Source organism: Lathamus discolor, chromosome 2, assembly GCF_037157495.1.
Source record: "Lathamus discolor isolate bLatDis1 chromosome 2, bLatDis1.hap1, whole genome shotgun sequence".
NCBI lineage: Eukaryota > Metazoa > Chordata > Aves > Psittaciformes > Psittacidae > Lathamus > Lathamus discolor.
Genome location: NC_088885.1, coordinates 145692449 through 145716476, shown reverse-complemented (window position 1 = coordinate 145716476; position 24028 = coordinate 145692449). Strand labels below are relative to the sequence as shown.

At 37.9% G+C, this 24028-nt stretch overlaps 1 protein-coding gene across 1 annotated transcript in view; it reads left to right on the top strand.

The window, feature by feature from the left end:
* Positions 1-24028, top strand: part of EIF3H (eukaryotic translation initiation factor 3 subunit H) — an 89271-nt gene that overhangs the window by 51904 nt on the left and 13339 nt on the right. Inside the window, exons 3-5 of the mRNA XM_065668835.1 lie at positions 20145-20312; positions 21795-21894; positions 23285-23434. Coding sequence (XP_065524907.1) covers positions 20145-20312; positions 21795-21894; positions 23285-23434 — 418 coding nt within the window. The remainder of the gene's footprint in view (positions 1-20144; positions 20313-21794; positions 21895-23284; positions 23435-24028) is intronic.

The following is a 24028-nucleotide window of genomic DNA, read 5'->3' as shown; positions in this document are numbered from 1 at the left end:
CCTCCTCCCTTGCAATTGCATGGCCGCAAAGTGAGTCAGATTAGTTTGTTGGTCCGCTAAATAGTGACTCCAACAAGTTGATGCAGCTCACGTAGCTGGAGGAAGAAGGGAAGGGACCACCCGTTTCAGCAGCAGTTTGGAGTAAAGGATCGAGTGTAACATAAAACAGCATCATTTTTGTTCCCATCTTATTTGTTGTTGTCTATTAACATACTGGAGTTCATTTTATCATCAAATGATCAAGAGTGTGAGCATTATGGAGGTGACTTGTTTTACTTTCGATGAGTGTCTAGGTAACATGTCAGATACAGTAATTCTGAAATAAACCTGGGCAAAACATTATCTGTCTCACAGCTTATGTGTGAAATTGTTTGAAAAGCCGAGTAACTGTTGTGTCTATCATTAAGGGAAGAACTACTTTTGAGCTCACAAAGTTGGGTTAGCTAGGTGTTTATTTTTAAAGGATACTCTGCTTGAGATTCCTCCAAAGGGCTGTACGTGGACAAGGTAGTGTAAACAGTTAATGATTTATAGACCCTGGCATACAGATATTGTAGGGCTATCCATGTCAGAATCACATTTTGGTCATTTGTACTGGTTTTGTTTTTTGAGGGTTTAAGGTGGGTTTTTTGTGGTCTCCCGCCCCCTTCCCTAGCTGTTATGAAAGAGTTATGAAAGCCTTTTGCATCACACTTATATTCAAAGCATTTCAAAGTTACATTTGCAAGGTAGATTATTCCAGCAGTTATTTGGAACAGAAATTGAAGCTTGCTTGCTTTTTCTTAAAAGCAAACAAGCACAAGTGACGCCCCCCCCCCCGCCGGTTTTCATTATGTCATAGGCTGTCTCTTTTTTTATCCATTCTTCTCCTGGACCTTTCATCACTTTTCTGCAGGGTGTCATGGGGCAGGACACAAGCCGAACATCAACACCTAATAATTTTGTATGCTTGGTATCACAATTCTATCTCCTCATGATAGATTCTTGGTATCATGCGTGATTTATATCATGACACAATTCCCTTAACTGTGTTTTCCACGACCAGCTCTTAATCTGTTTCCCCCAGTTGACCACTTTGCATTCATCTGTTCCCTGTTTTTGCCTCATGTCTTGCATTAAGTTCATGTAAAATGTTTTGTGTTATAATAATAAAGGCTATTATGCAAAGGTAGGTGGGAGAAAAGGCCCCTGTATTGAGAGAGTTCTCTACAGTACAGTTGGTGTTAACATGTGGTCTGTTGAAAAAGTCTCTGTTCCTGTGACAACATTAAACATTTTATTCAGTTCTACTGTGAAATTTGTATCCGAGAAAAGTAAGTTTGGGTCTGGATATCATGTCTTTGTCTTCCAAGTTTGAAAAACCAAATGCCCACAAAGGGTATTTATTCTTCTGATTTTTGTCCCAGATTTGATGTCAGAATTCCAGAGTGTCAAGAGTGACCAGTTCTCTTGGTCACTAACCATTGTTTAGTGAGTGACCAGTTTTGTTTCCACTGTCAGTAATGTTCCTACTATTTATAACACTTTGTAAAATCCAGCCTCTCTTTCATCAGTGCTAATGGAAGTGAATGATAGGATGAGGTGATGGAAACATTTTATTTCCTAAACACTTCTCGGTTTGCTGTTGATTTCAGTTACTCTGGAGGACTGATCTTTCACAGCTGTTGCAAAATACAAGTGTTTTTTTTCCCTGCTGTGCGGATATCTGCCTTTTTCTAAACTCTCCCTGGCACAAAAGGGTCTTTTTAAAATGTCACAAATACAAACCAATTTATGTTGGCATTAAATGTAAACATTTTGCTGTCGTTGTTTATGGAAGAAATTGAAAGTTTAGGAGTGAATGGGTAAAAATAAGATAAATATTGAGCAACCTTCTTATAGAAACAGGAATGCAAGTTACACATAGTTTATTCCTTAGGAAATGTCTTAGATTCAGTTTTATCAGTTACTACTTGTGAGTACTTGGGTCTTCACTTTTCTGTAATTATAGTAATTAAGCCTTTTGTTCTTTACGAATAAGATTTGTCAAATGCAATGGCATATGATGAATTAATTGTAAGTTCGTGGTCTAAGTCTAGTGAAAACTATATATACGTATGTAGATCTCATTTTATGTGGGTCACATTCATCTGTATATCTGTATATAAATATGCCTGGGTAAATGGTTGTACATGCATAAAACTGTCTTAAGCCCCCCAGTGACATAAAATTATAGGGTAGCTTTTAAATGGGACAACTCTACTTTTAGAAATTATTTTCTGCTGAGGGTTAGTGCTGGACATTAGTGCATACATATGGAAGCACAATGTTGATTCAGATGGAAGAGGAAATATCAATTTAGATTGAGGAATGTGTTCCCTATAATCCTCCCTGTTCTCAGTTATTCTTCTAGAGCTTTGCATACAGCTTGTAGCTATGGTGCGGGAATACTAACTTCAGTAGCAGATGTGAGCCTGAAGCTTATTACATGTTTCACCAGATGTTTCATTTATCTTTAGGGCAACCTTCTGGTTTGTTTTTTATATCAAACACTGTGAGAAATGAAATTCGGAATGTATTTTAAACATGTTAAGGGCATTTGGAGATAAAGGAACCCTTTTATGACCTGGAGAAGCATTGTAATATCTCACATTAAATATATTTTCTTTTAAACTTTTAAATATAAAGTTCTTTTAAACTTTATTTCAGCAAGATACTTTATCATGTATTGATCCAATTTGATTTACACTAAGCTTGCTTGTAAAGATAATGTAGCCCTAAACTGAGCAGGTTTTGTTCATTTATATAAGCTCATTGTCTATTTTTAAATTTCTTCATTAATAGCTAATGTGATTTAATATCTAACATATTTGCTGTTAAAACTCATTTACAGCTTAAAATAATCTTTTGGTTGAAGAAGCTTCAATATTTATTGTCAGCAATAATTGCGAGTGTCAAGAAGAGATCCCTCAGAAAGGGTAGTTGTAAAAGAAAATTGATCTTTGGGACACTTCTGTGTTTCCCTGTCTGTGTCTTTGCACAGTCACCTCTGTGCCTGACAGGGTGTTAGAAATTCATCTTCTGTGTTCCTCCACCTGCTCACGTGCTTGTGAAGCGCATGGACTAAAAACGTATGCTGTCCTTGCCATGTGTGAGTTACCAGATTGTCCTAAAGCTGATGCATGTTTGGTGTCTGCTAACAAAAATTTTAGTACTTGGTTCTCATGGTTCAGGAATATTAACAGAACCAGATTTTGGAAAGTTTTATCAGTGAAAATTGTAGAGGATGTTAGGTTTAATGTCCGTAAAGTCTGTTCAGTGATTTTTGTTCACAAAGCACATTTATTGGCATTGCTCATCGGGCACTGTCTCTGCTTTCTGCTTTTTCTTTCATTGTATCAGTTCCATGAAAAAGAAATACCCTGTTCACAAACTTACAAAGAAAACCTCCGGGTGAATTGTAAGTCTGCTTCAAGTAGAAGGTCAGTAGGAACCAAGTAAACACTTAAATCTGACCCTGTTCTGTAGACCTGAATATGATGCTTGAGTTCTGTGGAAGAGTTGTCAGACTTTGCATCGAGTGCAATTCTTGCACTTGTGGTACTGGAAAACAAATTCTTTATTGCTCTTGTCCTTGAGAGAAGTAAGAGAGAGACATTTTTAAAAGCACTTTGGATCAAGAGTTTGTGAACTCTTGTGTAACATGGAGCAGGACTTAATAAAAGGCTCTTCTATGTACATGCTCCTCCGTCTGTGGATCTCTCCTTTGTGGCTGTGCAAGCGTCTCTCCCCTTTGGGACTTAATTACATAGCCTCCTTGTGACAGCTACAATTGCTTACATAAAGAAGTAGTATCAGGAGAGTATTTCATGTATTTATAGCTATCTTTTAAAACAACAGCTGGCTACCAGAGCCAGCGTGATGTGATCAGCGATTGCTCTCCAAAATAGAATTTGGAAGTCTATCTTAAAAGCAAGTTGGCATGTCATGAAGTCTGGGGTAGTATTTTTGTTCCTCCTCATGCTTCCAAAGTAATGCTTAAGAAAGGAGGCCTTGAGGATAGACTTTCATTGCCACATGGCTGTGTGGCAGTAGAGGAGTAGAGAACAGCCTGGGCTCTACTTCTCCTTTAGAAGACAACAATGGAATAGGCAAATTTTCAGCTGTGTTGCAGTGATCATGTCAGTAGTTTAGACAGTTGCCAAAAAAATCTCACTGAGGGATTGTCCATTGCAGATGCAGTATGGTTTACCATGGACTAGTTTATGCCGAGTCTCTAGTGGAAGTCTTGATTTGTGGAATCATTTGGATTCAGCTCTCCCACGCTGAGGTTTTGGTAGCGCAATTTTCAGTTTGAGTGTTTCTAACACACAGGATTCTGGTGGGACCATTTTTCACACGGAATCTTCTTTTTCACCAGCCAGAGGAGTGGGACATAGTTTCCAACACCCTTCAACTCTTAAGTGTAAAAACTCAAGAAAGATTATTTGTAGGAAGTGTGTTAGACTCTTAAGCTAAGCAGTAACTGAAACAACTTACTATGCGGAAAAAAAACCTTTTTTGTTGTACAACGCTGTGGCTTACAGTCTTCCTACAGGAAGAAAGTTGGGTTATTTATTTCCAGCTTCATTGAATATATTCTTATGATAAAACATGGAGGAGGTGTTGGAAACACAAGTTGCAGTTTTTAAGTGGCTGGTTGGTGATTCTGAGAATGTTATAAACATATTTCTTCTGAGGCAGAGAAAACTTCTGACAAAGATTGCAGTATTTCCTGCTGGCACCTGGTACTATGTGATATATAGAATACATTGGGAAGTTTAAAATAATCATTATAAGTAAACAAAAATTGAGCATATTTTAATTGAATTATCACCTTCCAGATACCTTGGAGTTGTCACTGAGCAGCTCATTAAATTTTCGTTGTTCTGACCTGTTTTCTGATAGGAATGTATAACTGTGGTTTTCAGTGAAATACTTTAGAAAATACCATTCTTTGTAATATCTTACAGAGGGATCATCAGTAGTTTGTCTAGTTTTTTTTTCTGATTAAATTATTATTCAGGAGAATTTACTGACTTTGCTGTTGAGGGCTGCAACAATATTTCTCAATTTTCTTGATTTAAATGTAGTTTTAAAGAGGTGATCATGGTCAATGTGCTAAAACGCTTTTTAATCTGTATTTCTTTCTGCCATGTTTTTCCCCGTTTGTTGAACAAAATGAATTCTCTAGGCCTCTCTTTTCAAGTCCTCTTGACATAGCAGTTCAGTGTTATTCAGTCCTTGGCTTTGTTTCCTTTCTGTCCTTTGACAGTTCTGTATTTTCATGTTTACTTACCATATTGAACTGCAGTTGCAAATCTAAGCACAGTTTGTGAAGCAAAATATTTTCAGACTGGCTTACCCTTGTTAATTTTTTGAATCCATTTCTGCTACATTTTTGACATTCAATGAGAGTGGGTAAAATAAATATAGTCTGTGGCTGTTAACCAGAAATTTTGTACCTATTGTAACTAGTGTCTTGTTTGCATTTGAAAAAGTATTTAGGCTGAATCCTTTGAGAATTATATACTGCTCTGCATAATTGCTTTTAATGTTTTCAATAACTAACAAAAAGATGAATGCAGAATGAAAATAACTACTTTTCAAACACAAAAAGTCTCCTTTGGTGAAATTCCACGCTATGGTTGGTTGTTTCTAAAAGCCTGTATTTTACTCAAACCAAACTCAGAGTATTTAGATTGCTGTAATTTTTCTTTAGTATTTAGCAGAACTTTTGTTATATTGGCCCTTTTCAAAGAATAAAATAATCAATGTCTTATGTGACTTGAATTAAGGTTTGGTGGGGTTTTTTAGTTATTTTTTTTTCTTTTAGTTTACTGTGTTCTAATTTACTAAGCCGTCTTTTCTAGTCATAGAATCATTGAATAGCTGAGGTTGGAAGGGATGTCTGGAAATCTATGGTCCAATCCCACTGCTCAAGGCAGGGTCAGCTAGAACAGGTTGTTCACTTGGCCTTTGATCATCTCTGAGGATGGAGGCTCTACAGCTTCAGTCTCCAGTCATCTTCAAGAACCTATCCCATAACTCTCTCCAGTAAGCCTGTGGTTCTCTTGAACTGGGGAGCCTGTCATTGGATGCAGCACTCCTGATGTGTCTCACTGGTGCTGAGCAGAGGGAGGGGTCATCTTCCTCAGCCAGCTGGCAGTATTCTGCTCATTGCAGCCGAGGAGGCTGCTGGCCTTCATCGCTGCAAGGTGACATTGCTGTCTCCACCAGGACCCCAGAGCCTTTTGTGCAGTTTCTTTACAGCCAGTCAGCCTCAGCATGTTCTGGTGCCTGGGGTTATTCCTCCTAAGGGGCAGGACTTTGTGCTTCTCTTCACTGAACTTTGAGATTCCTGTTGGACCATTTCTCCACCCTGTTGAAGTCGCTCTGGATGTCAGTACAAATCTCTGGTATAACAACCAGTCCTCTTAGTTTTGTGTCATTGCGTACTTGATGAGGGCATACTCTGCCATCATCCAGGTAACTAATCATAGAATAGTTAGGGCTGGAAACGACCTTAAGATCATTTACGTCCAACCCCCCTGCCATGGGCAGGGACACTTCACACTAAACCATGTCACCCAAGGCTCTGTCCAACCTGACCTTGAATGCTGCCAGGGATGGAGCATTTACCACTTCTTTGAGCAGCTTGTTCCTCACAATAAAGAACTTTTTCCTTATATCTAACCTTCTTCCTTATATCTATACCTTCCTTATATCTAACATCCCCTGTTTTAGTTTAAACCAATTACTCCTTGTCCTGTCACTATAGTCCCTGATGAAGAGTCCCTTTCCTGCATCCTTATAGGCCCCTTCAGATACTGGAAGGCTTCTATTAGGTCTCCACACAGCCTTTTCTTCTCCAGGCTGAGAAGACTAATGAATATGACAGGAGAGCATTGGACCCAATATTGGCCCCTGGGCCATACTACTAGTGACTGGCCTCCTGCTAGGCTTTGTGCAGCTGATCACAACCCTGACAGTGTCACTATGTCTTTTATCTGAAATCTGTTTGGATAGTGTTAATCTTGATGAACTTATTTTTCCTCCAGCTATAACTCAGACTTGTAAATATAATTTAGTTACAAAGGCATTTTGGCAGTCAGTGAAACATAGATAGGTAGAAGCAAGTGATCCAGTGATTCATGCTTTTCTCAAACAAGGCTATTTTGCTTTGGGGCTTTGTTCAAAGTAAATGGTGAATGCTGTCCCAAGGGTTTATAAGCTTCAGAGAAGATACAAGAATGGAAAGAATTGACTTGTCCAGCCCCCCAACAGAGTCCTTCATCTGAGTGAGCAGCAGAACCGCAGCCTCCTGCCTCCAACTCTGATGCACTTTACACTGTGCTTTTTCTCTTGGTAGAGAATTGATTGGACTGGATCTGCCCCTCTGCTTCCCAGCTCGTTTCCCATGTACAAAACCTACTTGAAGTTTAAAACTTCCTCCTTGGCACAGAGCACTTTTTCTGCCTGTTTAAACAGGGTGTGAGTTTAGTTCTTAGCTACTTTAAAAGAACAAGCCACACTTAGATATGAAAGTTGCAAGTGCTGCGTTGCTGAAATACTAGCTTTGGCTTGCAGAATCTTGCCATATGATGTTACAAGCCCTTGAAAGGGGAGAAATTCACCCCAACTCTTGTCTTGTGTAGCTTGATCTAAAAGCCATGAGCTTTTTTTTTCCAAATTTAATATTCTGAAACTGTTGTGGGTTTTAATTTCCTTTAAATTAATTGGTATCTTTTGTATTTGAACATAGTGCATGATCTTAAGTTGTTAAGATGCCAAAGGCTGCTTGTGAAAAGGCATGACTGTCTTCCACCTCAAATATCTAACCACTCCTGTTTTTATTGTTCCTCTTGCCTATGGGAAAGACTTTTTGAAGCTGGCCCGAATTCATTGTTTCTTTGAGGACACATTGAAGAAGTTATATTAATGACAAGCATTGCTAGTATTAGCCTGGGCTTTAGAAACTCGACTGAGTAATAGCAGTGGTAATGACATTCAGTAGATACTGTACAGTGCTATAGCTCCTAACTGCAGCACTAGCACACAATGAAGTTGTTTGAGTTGCCTTGGTCTGGATTCCCTGTCAGGTTATTATCTGGGCAGTGGTGTGAAATCAAAAGCTGGACTTTTCTTTTGGTTGGTTGGTTGTTTTTGTTGTGGGGGGGTTTAGAGATGAACCTTGTAATACTGCAAACAAACATGCTGTCAGGCTTCTTTCTGTGTCTTGTTTGTTGCTGAGAAGTTGCCTTTCCATTACTTATTGCTGAACTTGCTTTACAACGTCCTTTTTCCAAGTATATGAAAGTATGGCCATGTGTGTTAACATTTACCATGGTGTCCACCTTGATTCTTGGTTAAACATATGTTTAATATGGGGGGGAGTATACTTAACACCCTCCTCCACCCCCACCCCCCCATATTTATTTGTGTATATGTACATATACATACACACGTACTTGAAAATAAGCAGTAGGTGGTTATGATAAATCTGATTTCCTTAGAAAAAAAATGGGACCTCTGATAGCTAATTATTCGGGTTGGAAGTCTGATATAGAAATAGTTTGGGGATTAGGAGAATGTTTATGCGGCAGCACAGTTGGGCTGGATCTGTCTCAGCCACTTGAAATGTCACTTAGTTGTACCAGATTTACTTTTCACATCCATGTGGAAAGCCTTTGAAGACTGAACCATGCTTGTTTAAATACTTCTGTAGATTCTTGTATGTTAAAACAGGGACTGGGTTCCCCCCCTTCAAATATGGCATGCTAAATTGTGGTTGTCTTTCCCCCAGTTAAGGAGTGAGCATTCTGGTAGAAAGATAGTGAGAAGTGGAAAAAACTACTTTCATGGTTCTTATGTCAGAAAGGCTCACTGGCAGCAACTACACCATTCAAAACTACCTGCTGGCTTTCCGTGGCACCTGTGTTGTAAGCTGCGAACCCTGTGTTAATGCATCGTATTGGAACTGTTTAGAAATCTGTATTGGTATGCCTGAAACCATATGCTTTTAAAGTGTTAAGTACCTTAAGACTGTTTCACTAATTAAATGTTTCACATGCTATTTGATAGCTGTTGTGGCAGCAGTCATAAGGAGACAGTGCAGCGGTATAGTAGTGATGTTCTTGAACATCTCTGTATTGGAACTGGCAGAAGATCCAATGTTTCACCTAATGAAACATAACACACTTCTTAGTTGATCAGCTCCAAAATTCTTAACACATTGTTTTTCTTCTGACATCGGTGCTTAACTGCATGGGATGAGATGTGTTGAAAATTTGGTTGCCATCAGTTCTGGATGATGATTTTCTGGTCAGAATGTCATGTCTCTCATCACTGGGAGCTGTGGCTGCCTGCTAACATCCATGGTCACTGAATAACTAGTTGCATCTCCAGTACCATGCTAATGCTATTGTCTGTCCTGGTGACACTTATGTAGTACTGTTTTGGCTTCAGGAGTTGAAGGAGGCTAGTTTTTACATGCAGGAAGGGACTGCCTGTATCAGAATTTGATTTAAAATGCTGTTTCTTGGTGTAGCCAGCAGTTTCCGAAATGATTGTGCCATGGCCTTTGGCACAGAGAACTTAATAAAAAGGCATAGGTTTTCATGAGATGTGAAAATGTCTCGTCATGTAATTGCAATAATTCAGGAGTCTTTCAAGCCAATTCTCTCACAAGCTCTGAACCACTGGTCATATTCTTCCTTCAAAATTGTATATTTCAAGCAGTGTCGAAAATATTAACCAAGATCTTTTACTCTTGGGCCCACCTACAATCAGTGTCCTTCATACTGTTTCACAAACTCTGAATTACCCTAAGTGAGAATTGAGGACAGCTCTTGGTAACCTTCATACTACAGTAAAATAGCAGTGTAACATATATTCCCATGAATATTTTAATATATATATAAATATAAAAGGAACAATTATTTCAGATAGTTCTGGCTGTCATTAGTCATCAGCTAAGTGTGGATCTGCAGACTCCACATGTGCTACACAAGCCTTTCACTTTGTCTATAGAAATGTTTAGGTGGAGGGGTGGTTTATTTATCCTTTTGGAAACCTGTGTGTTAAGAACTTTTTGTATTAGTGCTGGGATAGTAAAAGCTGATTCCCCCCCCACACACCATCTCTTTTAAAAAGTTGTCCAGTGATGATAAGTGATGTTAAATATGGCTGTCTCCTGTGCAGTTGTATCTGTAGCTCAAAAACTAAACCAGCAGGGAACCCATCACTCTCAAATCTTTCTGTCTGCAAACTAAAGAAAGACAAAGATATTTATTGTGGAAAGGATTGCAAGTAAGAGGGTGCGATTAAGTTTATCTGAAAGTCAGTGCTTGGTAAATGCGAATGTCTTACCCTGGATCTCATAGTGGAGAGATGTTTTCTCATCCATCTACTGAGTAGGACTTTGCCTGGATTCTTACTCGTACCTTGTGCGAATTAAAGTTATGTTGCTCATGGCTTGAGGACCTTGCTGACAGCGGTGAGGAGTGCACACAGGCGGTACTACAGCTGAGATCTGTGGAAGCTGGCCTTGATTGAAGATTTCATACAGTTTAATCATTGCTCTTTAAGCTAGTTGATGGTATGTCTCAGGCTTTCTTTGTGTCATGGACAGCTAAATGGCTCTCTGTTCAATGGGGATGTGTTACAGAAAAATGTCAGGTGGTGTTTTAAAAGTGTTGCAAGAGATATACTGAAATGTCCTTGTGACATTTTGTTCATCTAGGTATTATACAAAAGTCCTAGTTATTGCTTTAAATGAGGGGTGAGAGTTAAGTGTTTTTTTTTTTACTGAAAAGAAAGAAGTGAACATGACATTTTACTGCTGTTTGATCAGTGAGTAACAGCACCTGGGCTGGATAAAACTAGTAGACTTTATAAAACTGATGTGAATTTTGGGGGTTATGTGGGGTCCTCCTTGCTTCCTTAAAGGAGCTGTAGATGTTAACTGCTTCAAGCCTTGCTGGTACATGGGGAGATATTGCTCTGCACAGATAGGCCCCCAATGGAAGAAGCTGTAAGCCTGACGCTCAAAACACTCTTGTCTTTTTTCCAAGCGCATGTAACACATTTGACAGCTATATGCTTGTGTAATTTTGATTCAAAAGATGTATTTATGGGGGTAGCTACGATGTTGTTCTGTTTCGCCAAAAAGTAGAACTTTTCTTGGCTGATTCTCCCTGCCAAATGTTTAACAGTGTTATTGCTACATGATGGACTGATGCAGGTCACAGAAACAAATAGCTTGTGTAACTTTAAACTGAAGAAGCAGTCTGTAGCAATGATTTTTCTTTTAATGAATTCTGATTTACTATAAGGACTATTCAGGAAAGCTGTTGTATGGCAGCTATGTCTGCTACAGTGTATGGACCACATTTTGTGAGCTTGAAACTGAAGAACAGTGTGAGAGATTCTTCAAAACAGACGTGTGGATATTTAATACTAAAGCATCAGAAAACCACTCACTCTATTGTATGTGGTAACAGAAGACGGGTGTTTTGGCTTTAAGTAAGCTGTTGAAGATGTCCCTCCTCTTCCCTCTGCCCTTTGAATTTTTGCAGTGCAAACACTCAAGAGTGGTACAAGATACCCAAATTTTGAAGCTTTACAAAAATTCTTTTTTTTGCTTTTCAAGGGGAATTGAGCATTTAAAAGCCCCCAAACCTCTTCTGTGAAGTCATTATTGTTTTTCTTCACTTCGTGAAAAGTTATTGACACAATGAGACTGACCTCCTTGTAGTATGTACTGTACGACGCTGATTTTCAAAGTGCAGTGGTTGCTGGGCTGTTTCCATTTCAGTGCTTGTCCCCATTCTGCTTTCAGATTGTTTAGAATATGAAAATCTGTGTTAAATTAAAAAAAAAAAAAAAACAAAAACAAAAATGACCGTGTAATTTGTTAATCTTTAAATGTTTCGCAATTTTTTCCAGATAATTTAATAACCTCTCCGAGCATTTATGTAATATAAAATGTCATAAAAATATATTAATCTGATTAACATTTATGTAGAAATTAGATTTTCAACATATATTTTTGTGTTAGTGTGTGTTTAATTGCTTTGTAATGTGTAGCACTAAGGTAGATACTTTGTAAAGAAAGAGCTTTTATCTTTTGATGTAGCCTCACATTGTAAACAAGAAAGAAATCAATGGCCACTAAAGAAACTTAAGGAAATATTACTACATATTTGAAAATATGTTTCTTTTTAAGGAGGTGCTTGGTTAGATGTGAGGTTACTTTAACATATAGTTGGATTGTAACCATGCTGCTTCCTATTCATGCCTTTAATCCTGCTTCGTAATGACATTTATTGGACAAAAATTGTGTAAGTAAAGGCTTCAAGGTGCTGAAGTTCATGGGAATGCATTCCTAATAGAAAACATTTGATGCTTTCATTAGGCATTTGATATTTATTATGAAATGAGATAGCCTCTTCTTGCTGTTTTAAAAGGAAAGCAAGAATTAATTTGCTCAGATAGCATTTTTAGTGATACCATCCACTGCTGTCGTGACAGTGTAGGCTGACTGAAAGTTTTTTTTCTTCATAAAGATTTTGATCTTGTATCAAATCCATCTTCAGTAAACATAAAAATAGCACTGTAGTAAGCCAAATGAGTGCTTAGATATGGGTAGTGTTTACCTGCAGTGTAGGAGAAGATTGAGGATTAAGTGATGAGTATTTGTAAGGTACTGTGAAGATGGAGCTTTCTATGTAAGTGCCAAGAAAACTCCTCCAAATAGGTGGCAGAAGACCCTCAAATTAGTTTGTGTTCTTTTCTGGCAGTTGTTCCTTAAAGATCGTCAACCAAACAGTGAAATTACATCACTTGGTTTCAGCTTCAGTTTCAAGATGTTAGTTTAAAATGGATTTCTGAGTTAAAAAATGCTTTAGAAGACTCAAGGGTTTTAATATTTTTTGAAGATAGTATTAAAATGCTTTTATGCTTTGAAATCATGTTGCATGCCTTAGAAGGCAGTTTTGCAAGTTACCTTGACAGTCCTCTTTAGACTACTATTGAAGCTCCGGCCTATTTAGTTAAGAACAGCACAAGTTTCCATTATCCTGAGTTGTGTAGAGAATTGTGTGATCGGTGAATTTTATTTAGTTTGTCAAAGACTCATTGGTATGTTTCGCTCAGTTGTTAATAAAATGATATGATAGCTTGATTGGTTTGATTGCCTCCTAATTCAGTGGTTATGTGCTTAGACCAGAGCCCTAAGCTTGCTGTCAGAAAACACTGGGCGAGTGCCAGCACATGTGCAGGAAGTGGTGTGCTTCCTGTTGTCCTGTCACGCACATCCCCTTGCTACCCCATCTCTTGCTTTACTCCTTTCCTCTGAAAACTTGTCCTCATCCTCCTTTATTCCCAACGGCGAGAGAGCTACCCTTTCCTCCTTGCCCTGCTTTGGAAGGAGGTATGTCCTCAGGCTGGCCCATGTCTTGGACCCACCTCTGTAAAGCAGCAAGGAAGTGATGGGCAGTTACCAAGTGCAGTGGTGTGGTGTCATGTCCCAAAATGTGAAGACGGTTGCCCCTGTCTGGACTGCCAAGCTTCCACCCATCAACTCCGAGCTTATGCAGGGGCAGCTGCTGCCTAAATTGGTAATAAATAACAGTCTGGAGATACATGCTTACGTCTTGGGTGTCTCCAGACAGAAGCACTCCAAACATGTTTTTATTATGTTGCTGTTATTTTTCACCATTCACCTACTGATTGTGATACCTCCTCTGCGTGTCCCATACGTTTTCCTGCAGAGCACAATTAATACCACACAGTGCTGTAGTAAAACTAACCTTGAATTGCCATCAAGGTTAAAAAGGAGTGAGTTCACTGAACCTACACAAGGAATAGTTACTTTAGAGTTTTCCCTTTTCTGTTTCTCCCCTTCTCTTATAAAATGAAGGACTTTTTGCTTTAGGCACTAAGAAAGCCTCAGTCGTGGAAGAGTGTTGGCTTCAGTCAGTACATCAGTACTGACTACAACAGTAGCATCAGTAGCATAATTGAAGGTGATTTAGTAAAGCATGCTTTTCAGATGGTGTGCAGTTTTTCCACCAGAGTGGCTAACTTCTTAAAATATAACAATTCCTTAAGAAAAAATTCATGTACCTTGGACAAATATGTTCTGCCCTGTATTAAATCCTTGAAGTTAGCAATTAAAATGGAGTTGAATTAAGTCTTTTGACTCATTTTTGGGTTTGTGGTCTTATGACTGACTATGACTCTTTGAATTTTGCCTATTTTCAAGTGATTTCCCCTCCTCCCACCCCCCACCCCCCCCCAGTCCAGCTACTTACAGGCCCTGGTCTGCTTAGCCTCCAAGGTTAGAGGAGATCAGGTGCTTTCAGCCCAGTATAGCAGAAGTGCATAAAATAGAGTACTGTTTTGTAACCCTGACTTGATATTTCAGAGAAGGAAATGAATATTATTGAGGAAGGCAATATTTACTTTTAATTTTTTTCTCCCTGAATAGGAGAATTGTTGAGTTCCTGAGCTTGTGCATTTGTCTTGGTACAAGTGTGTGTGGGGGTTGGATATAGATAAAAATCTGCAAATATGTGCATGCCTGTGTTCTGCACACTTAAGGCTTAAGAAATATATTTCAGCACTATCTAAAGGCTTTTTGAGATAAAATACTGCTTTTGCCGGAATTATCTCTGAATTCTTGTTTCTTTTTGCCCATCCTTTTTACTTTTTAATCAGAATAAGTTGCTTGTGGTACTAATTATATTTGTATCCTCACAATTGGAATTGTTATCAGTAGATGCAGTCATGACGATTCACAGTTTTTTAGGCAATTGAGATTGTGTCTATGGAGGGAAATGAATGAATCTGTTGTCTCCATAATTCTCTGTGTTTAATTAAATAAATCAATTTTCCATCTTTTCAAATGCATACGCTGGTTCCTTGAACTAGCATCTGCTAACTTGTTTTAGTCATTGAAGATACTGTCTAAAGCATACATGTGGTTTGGCAAAGCTTAATATGTATAGAAAACCAGAATTTTTTGTGCTAAGTGTATAGCACTTGTTCAGTGTGCATGTTGCCACATGGTAGCACTTCAAAAGAAACAAATTATTGCCTTAAAAATACTATCCACATTAGTAGTGGTGCCATAAAAAGAATATTTTAGCTTTTTTTCAGTATAGTTTCACCAGAAAAGCTGAAATTTGTGATGTTCATGTTGCCAGTTAAATTCTGACAACTGCTAGCATGGAGGCCGGATGTTTCTTCTGATGGACTTTTGTGTCCCTTGGAAAACATGCACAGTCTTGAGTAAATTTTATTTAGTGATAACTTTAAGTTTTAGTTTATCTGTCTTCTGCATGCCCAGGATTCTGCAAGGAAACACAGGTACTCCAAAGAATCTTTTTGAGGAGGCTGCTGTGGGTGAGGGAGAAGTAAAGGTCTGCCTTGTTCTTGAATCAGTGACCTGCCTTATGAAGACACGTGTAACTCCTGGTTGAGCTCATAGTTAAACGACAAATTTGTGAACTGTGAGTCAAGACAAACACTTCACTGTGAAATCCAGACTGAAGGCTATGCAGATGTTAGTGGTTCCTAGCATAGAGTTGTTCATTACCTCCTTTGGCAGTGCTGCCTGTGTCCAGCATAGGCTGCAGCGAGCTGGGTGAGCAGCAACGTAAAGCCAGGCTATGGCATATGGTACTGGGTACGAAGTTATTCCGCTTTGGTGGGGCTTGGCTTTTTAGGAGCTGTGTTAGTTGCTGCTCTTAAAATCAGATTTCTTAAAACATATCAATTCAAAATACATTTTGAAAATTAATGACTTGAGCATCTAAGGTACCATCGGCCATATTGCTTCCAGGCCATCTCTGATCAGGGATTCATTCATATATCATAATATTTACTAGCAGTCTCAATGAGCCAAGCTGAACTGTGTCTCACCTGATGCTAACGATAGCTATTTAAGGACTAAATTTCATCAACATGTATACTGATATGTGACCTCTGAGAGCTGGGTTTTATGACTTATTTACAGAGAAATACAAATAATACAGTTTTAATGACAAATAAACTTGCAGCATTTATCAGGTTGCTACAAGAGCACTTGCTTTGGAAGTGTTTCAGAAATAAACTGTAACTTCAAGAAGGATGTGAATTTGCCAGTTGTTTGTAGGCTCTGGTGTCTTAGATTTGCATTTTGAAATCATCACATGGACCTTGTTTCTGTTTTTCAGTGCCTCAGTTGGTTTGACCTATTCTTAAAATAGGTTTTCAAATAGTGAGGTTATTCGCTGAGGATATCTTAAGGTACTTAGAGAACATGGCTGAGTTGTCCCATTGTTGAATGGGTCATCACATTAGTGTTCAGTTCTTGGCCTTGTCTCTGATTTATTATGTAAGTTTGGGTATGTTATTTTCTAATTGTAGGGTATATACATCCTTTATGTTAAAGCCCAGATAGAGTTTCTAATGTTGCCAGTACTTTTTGCAGAAGGAAGATGTTTTTACATTATTTTAGTGTTTTCTTTAATCTTTTCCAAGTTTGCTAAAATGTAGTTGGATTCAGGGGAAAAATATTTCAAATTATTGTAACAGGTTTTACTGTTTTCAGTCAAGGAATTCTATTAGTACAAATTCACACAAGTCAGTCATATTTAAGCAAAATACCCATACTGTATAGTTTTGCACTTTATCTGCTTTAGACAAGTTATAGTAACACTTTCTAGCTTAATTAATTCCACCCCCAATCCCATCTGTTTGCAGACTAACAAAAAATTTGCCCTTTTAGAGGCAGGGTTTATATTTTTTTATTTTTTTAATAATAGCAAAAGAGAATCTTCTATTTAAAAAGAAAAAAAAAAATGCCCCTGAGAGATGTTCAGGAGGTGAGGATGGCCCAGGAGACAGAGGTTGTGCATTCTCAATGCTGGAAGCACACTAAAGAGTGCAAGGATGGCTGTTGGTTTTCCTCATCATAAGGACACTCCTGGACAAATAGTTTGCTTAAAAATGACAGTACTGTCTAAATGATAGGGAGAGGAGAGAAGCTTCGTAGTGTGGCTCTTCTCCTGCCTTTTGCCTTTCTAACCTCTGTTCTGGGCACTGTCAGGCTTAGTGGCACTGTTCAGTTGCACCTTTGCAGTGTGGCTTGGAAAGGGCTATCATTGAGTCAGTGAAACCTCATTAGAAGCACATGACTGTCCCAAATCCTAACAGATTGAGGACTGGGTAGGAGAGAGCCCTTGCCTAGTCTGTGCTAAACTCTAGGTAAAAAGATGTTCTGTAGATTGGGCAAAAGCTGTAAAGAAACAGTGGTAACGATTTCAATAAAAGCAGCTTGGGGGCTGTTATCCATTTGTGCAAGTTGGCAGCTTGTTGGAGCTATCTAGCTACTAATATATGTTATAAAATATGTATGTTTGGTTAAAAGAGTTTCCATTTCTCCCTGGTGGGGACTGCATCATGTTTTAATTTCTGCAGTTGTTTTCCCAAGGCAGAGATGTTAGCTGTTGATGCTTTATTGGTTCTTTGAGATTTTTCCGCTAGTGCCTTCATTATCATTTAACTGCTAACAGTCATGAGAGGAGGAATTGCTGACTTGAAATCTGGATGGTTTTCAGTGAGTCCTCTTTTTTCTTCTGGACAATATCACTTATATTTGTGTTCAGTTACATATTGCTGCTTATTCCATGTTTAAGAAAATAAGTTGTCCTGGAACCTGGTTATCAGTTACCTCTCAGATGAACACTTTTAAGAGCATGATATACCTTTGTTCAGGTTTGTAAAAGATCTCGATGTCCTCTTTGCCTATTTCCTCTCTTTAACATTACATCTCTTAAGGGAGAAATTATCTGAATGGGTCAATCGCTTGATTTCATAGGAATCTAGATGTGTCTTTTTCTGAGCATTACGTGACTACCTCTACTTTGACAGTGTCCTCTATTATAAGAGCATTGCCACTGCAAGGAGCAGTCCTAGCTTCAGCCATCTAAAATTCACATTTAAATTAATTCTCAAAAAGATCTTTTATCTCTTTCAGTTCCTTTTGAAAATCCCTTTCTAGTTTTTCCTTGTCATAACTTCATTTGGCTTGAAAGTATCTAGCCATAATTTCGTGTTTTAGCATGTTGTAGCGTGTCATGAAAGCAAGTCTTTCTTTCTTTCAGAGAGGTATCTCTGAAAAGCTTGTTTAAACCGAAATAGTTTATTCTGCCTACATTTAATAAATAGATCATATGCTTTTTTCAATTCAAAATTGTGGTCACAGCAGGAGGCTTTTAGTTTGTTCTGGGGAGGTCTTTGTCCTTTGTTTTAATTGCAAAATTTAGTAACTTAGCATCTTCTCCCCGCCCCCTGCCAAAACCCAGCAAAACCTTCAAGTTTAAGGACTGAGCTTCTTTGACAAGCTAGATCCTAGTTTTGCTGTTATGAGCAACATTGGGGTGCTACCTGCTAGAGTATGGGGGTTGCTGGGTAAAGAGCATGCTTGCGACACCAAAATGTTTCTGGAAGTTGTGCAATAAAAGCAGGCTTAAAATTTATTTTGATGTGGCAAGAGGGAAGGTTTTCATACTGACTTCAGAACAGCTGATTGACCAGTTCTGCCACCTGGCTGTCCTGAAGTGTGCAGTGGCATCTTTAGATTGGTCCAAGAGCCAAATGGTGCAGGTCTTCTCTTTTCCTTGCTGTATGTAACAGGATTTCAGACTTGTAGCTTGGATGGATTTGCTGTATTAGTTTTGGGGCACTGTATTATCGTGGTGTTCTGGATGAAACACAAATTGCAAGTAATTGCTATTAAGATATTGTGAGCTAGAATGCAAGCACCAACATTTGCTGATGGAAAGTCTGCAAGGGTTTGTATAAGTGTGCATAGATTACTTAAAAATACAGTCAGTAAGATATGGCAATTAAATGAAAAGGGCCAGCAGGCTGCAGAATGTAGATTGTGCTGAAAGGGTGATAAGCTGGAAAAATATTTGCTCAATCTTGAAAAATGTCTCCTCATATCTTGAAGCAATATGGTTGGATTTTTATTTTGCTCTTGAAAGGATATGAAGTTGGGGTCTGAAAATGTAGCATGTTCTGTCCCCTAGTTTATGTTGCTTGCTTTTATAATGGATATCATATTTGCAGCTGCAGACAAAATTTAAGGATTGTGCAGTGTTATTGCATATGATTTCCTATCACTTGGGCATTGCTTCATCTGATAATCTCACTGCAATCTGTTTTCTTAAATTTAACTATCAGGCACAGTGTCTTGTCTGTTTAAAAGGTCTGGTAAGTGATAAGGTGTGCTGATCTGCTTAATGGGATCATGCTAAACATTCCTGAATAGAATTCTGTTCCATCAAGGCAATCTGTTTGAATTAGGCATTTAGTAGAAATAGGATTTATGTGTTGTTACAGTGAAACATTGCAGCTGTTAGTATAAAAAGCCTGACAAAAAAATATTCTCTATAGTCTAAGGTAACTTAGTGTATATAAATATGCATGTCTGTTATGTAGGATATATACATACATGCAAACTTATGTGTTTATATACATCTAAAAAGAGGAGACAATGCTGAAAAATTGAAGATAAATGCAGTCAAAACCATCTGACAGCTATAGCTGGTCCCCTGAACTCTAATAGGGAAATGTAGTTTTACATTGTAAAAAAGACATAAATAGTTTATCTTCTATATCATATACTCGCTACATAATTTGCCTTTGGATTCCAAAAACTATTTTAATTCCAGACAGTATTTCAACTTAAATCACAGTATTTCTTTGTCACTGAATGGTAAAATGTCACTGCTTAATGGAACCCAGTATCCAAATTACTATTATTTTTTTTTTTTTTTATGAATGAGCAAGGTAATGCACATTGTAAATGACGTGTAACAGTTTGTTGATCACTTCAGCAATTAACTGCAGGTGAAAAAGCCTGCTTACTCAGGCTTAGTCTTACTCTAATTCTCTGAGGAAGCTCTGGATTTTAATGAAGACAGTCCAGCAGTGAATAAACAAACCTAAAGGCTTTTGCAAAAATGAAACCAAAATAGAATACAGTTTACTCATTTAATATCAAGCTGTCTCGAAATAGTACAGATTGTGTAAGTTTACTTTTTAACCATACTTTTTATTTAACCTAGTTCAATACCAGATGGAAATGATGCGAAGCCTTCGCCACGTAAACATTGATCATCTTCACGTTGGCTGGTACCAGTCCACATACTATGGCTCTTTTGTCACTCGTGCCCTCCTGGACTCCCAGTTCAGTTACCAGCACGCAATTGAGGAGTCTGTAGTTCTCATTTACGGTTAGTATGAGGTTTCCTTTATTATTCTTTTCCCCTCTTAATATTATTACTACTATTTTTGTATTCTGTCTTTTGCCTGTAAGAGTAGCCTGGCAGGCCTTTTCAAGTAAATACCAACCCTGTGTCTACGGCAGCCTCAGCAGCAGCTAAGTCTAGACAGGGTTTCCTTCTTTCTGTTTATTTTTCTTGCTATCAGAGCCCTGATGTGTACGTTTTGGAATGCTGGAGTAGCTGCTTCATTTTTATTCCTTCATCTCCCCTCCCTCGTCGAAGGGGCTGGTGGAACCCGACCAGATGTCTAACAAACCCCGCTTGCTAGCGTGTCTGGCTCTGTACGTGACTGACCAATCATCGCACGAATTGCCAAGTTTTTTTTATACCTCTGACAGAAGCATACAAAACCTGGACTGTTTCTTAGCACAAAGATTTTTTTCTTTTCTGCCTATTTAATGGTGTTTCCTCAAGCTCTCCAGACCAGATGTTCTGTGCTGTATCAGAACCGAAGGCAATTTAACAGCTTTATAGCCTCCCCCTCCCCAAACACTCACAGTTTGCCATATCTGGCAGACTTGCATATAGTTTCCAGCTGAGAAGTAAATGTAACGTCCTGAGTATCTGTCAGAAAAAATACTAATGAATACGATCAATCTTATGAGCTGCCCCAAAATTGTTTCAGTATGTTAACAATTGGATTACAGTAAAGAACAAGTTGTTAAAGTATACTTATATTGGCTGGAAACATTGCATCATCAGACCTTGATGAATTTTCCACTTGTTTCAGTCTATTTTGGTTTTCATTTTATCACCGATTGCTAAAAGTTTTACTGTGTTAAGTTTCAGACAACATGAATGTTAACACAGCTTTTATTCTCATGTTGGCATGCTACAGCCGTTATCATGCTGCAAGTGTTAAGCTTCTTTGTCTTAGGAATGTAACAGTTTGTTTAGAAAATTTCCCCCTAAATTCAGTAGGGTTTGTCAGAGCAAAGGTAGTATTTTTATATGCCAGTTACATTGTTATGCACGATGCAGCAGGGCAACTTGATCTGAATTAGCTTATTGCTACTCTAAAATCACAAATTTTTTGGTATAGAGTTTAATGATTATTTTAATCGACTGCATAATAATTGGAGGGAAAAATCTGTATTTAAATGAGGTAGCTCTTACATAAGTTTGTGGAGATTTTATATTAAGAAAAGAAAATGTGAATTAGACCTTTAATAAGGAAATAATGTTGCAAGTAGAATGGGTCTGGATCTCCCCATGTTCTCCAACTTACATTTATTAGCTATCTTCACTGTGTATAATTGGATGTATTTTATGTTCCAGTACAGTAGGTTTACTTCTGCTGTAGTGGCTTTTCTGTGCTGCTTGTCTGATTTTTTTTTTTAATAGGACTACTCAGTTATTTTCCTCCTGTTTATGTCATTTAGATATTAAAAAAGAAAACCAATAATACATTTCCTCTATTTTAAATTGCAGATCCCATTAAGACTGCCCAAGGGTCATTGTCACTGAAGGCATATAGACTGACTCCTAAACTGATGGAAGTTTGCAAAGAAAAAGACTTCTCTCCAGAAGCGTAAGTGACTTTAAAAGAATATTTTCTCATTGGTTTTGCTGGATAATTTGGGAGGCAGAGGGGTACAGATGGTGGTGAAATACTGTGTTTTAAAATCCCATGTAATAGTGTGTGCCAGGAATCCTGACTGTATATGGGTACTGACAGATGTGCACTGATACAGTGGGGTGCGAAGGCATAAACATCTGTCTGGGCATCTAAATAAGAGCTGAAGTGGTGGAACTTGAATTGATTTTGGAGGTGGTCAGTGGACTGGCTGTAAAGACCATGGTGAAAATAGCTGTATCTGGGAACAGGGTCAAGAGTATAAAAACAGAAATGGAGAAGGAAATAGCTGGTCTGTCTTTAAAAGCTCTTTTCTTTTTCCAGAGGGAAAATTGAACAGGTATTCTGGAATAGCTGCTGTTCTGTATTTATTCCAAATTAACTCCCCCATGTGGACAGAAGCTTCTGGAGTAAAGTAGAATAATTAGTCTGTTACAAAAGATTAGCCGCTTGTAATAGATGTAGGCCTGAATAGTCTTTTTCCTCAAACAGCTTGGTGTTCAACAGCAAAAGCACTTGTTAAACATTCTTTGTTGAGGAAAGATGGAAACATTTCATTGCTTGGAGTAAAAATACAACATTTCCATGATAAACAAATCTGTGTTTAGTCGAAAAAAAAAAAAAAAGGTGGTGGGGGAGCAGGGAAGGAAAAGCATAAAACCAATATGCATACAAAGAAGTTAAGAATATATTTCCTTAAAAACTTACAGATCATGCTTGCATTTCCAGATTTTATGAAAGGTCTACTTTATTATAAAGCAGTAATAGTAGTTTTTATGTGTATATTGTTAAAAAAATATACTCTGGAAATTTATATTAATATCCACCATGGAATTTAGTTATTCCAAAACACACACTGTTTTATTTTGCCAATCTAATTTTTGGTCAGTAACAATTTTAATTATTCAGCTGTTGGGGAAATTGTTTTTCATTGTAGTAGTTATGATTTTTAAAGGTATATCGGTGTCATATGGTAACTAACTGCTTACTTCTGTTTAAGAAACCCCGATGGCAGGGAGATCAGTGAAATATTTGGAAGGGGCAGAGTTAATCCTGTTAGTACAGTCTTTTGCTGGAGGCTTTTTCATGTAACTAATGTATTAGCAAGCAAAGCGGCTGCTTGACTTTTGAGAGTTTTTCCTAGAGCAGCTTTTCCTAGTCTTTGTAAACGTGAGGTTTTGCCATGCAAATGCTCTCTTACCAAAACTTGACTCTTGTTTGATTGTCGAACTATGAAAATTAAGAGTTTTTACAAAATTGCCAATTGTTGGAACAGCAATTCAACAAAAAGAACAAGGAAGCTACTGGTTATATCAATAAATATTTTTTAAACTTTTTTTCACAGCTTGAAAAAGGCAAATATTGCTTATGAAAACATGTTTGAAGAAGTGCCCATTGTAATTAAGAATTCATACCTGATCAATGTGATGTTGTGGGAACTGGAAAAGAAATCTGCAGTAGCCGATAGACATGAATTGCTCAGTCTGGCTAGCAGGTAAGTACTTGTTATAATAATGGATGTATTTTTATTCGCTTTCCCAAACCACAGTTTAACACCTTGGGTGAAATCCCAGTCTCATTACAGCCCATGGAAGCTTTGCCTTGACTTTTAGTGGGGTTAAGACTTTACCCTTCATGTTCTTTTGCTGAAGGAAAAAACTGTGTGGTAAAACTATAGCTTTAGATTGAAGGGCTAAATTCAGTCTGTAATCTGTATATACTTGTACTGCTTGAAGTGTGTAATCTTTTCAGAAGTATATGTTCCTTCAAGAAAATACTGACCTTGGTATTTCAGGCAAATAGATCTGGAAATAAAAGTTCCTTTTTAAAAATATTCCTGAAGTAATTCTAGAAATTATTTTAATAAAAAATAAAGCACATTTGTTCTACTTTGGTAGCAGGATGCATTTGAAACTAAACTAACATAATAAAGCCTCTATCTGAGAAACTGGCAAAAATGCTCAGACTGATTGACATGGCAGCCAGCATTCATGATGTCAGAAACTGTTTTAAGAGGTTTTAGAATGATCTTCTCATAACTTTATGCGAGAATAACTTTTTGTTCCTGTAGTATTTTTCCCCTGAAAAT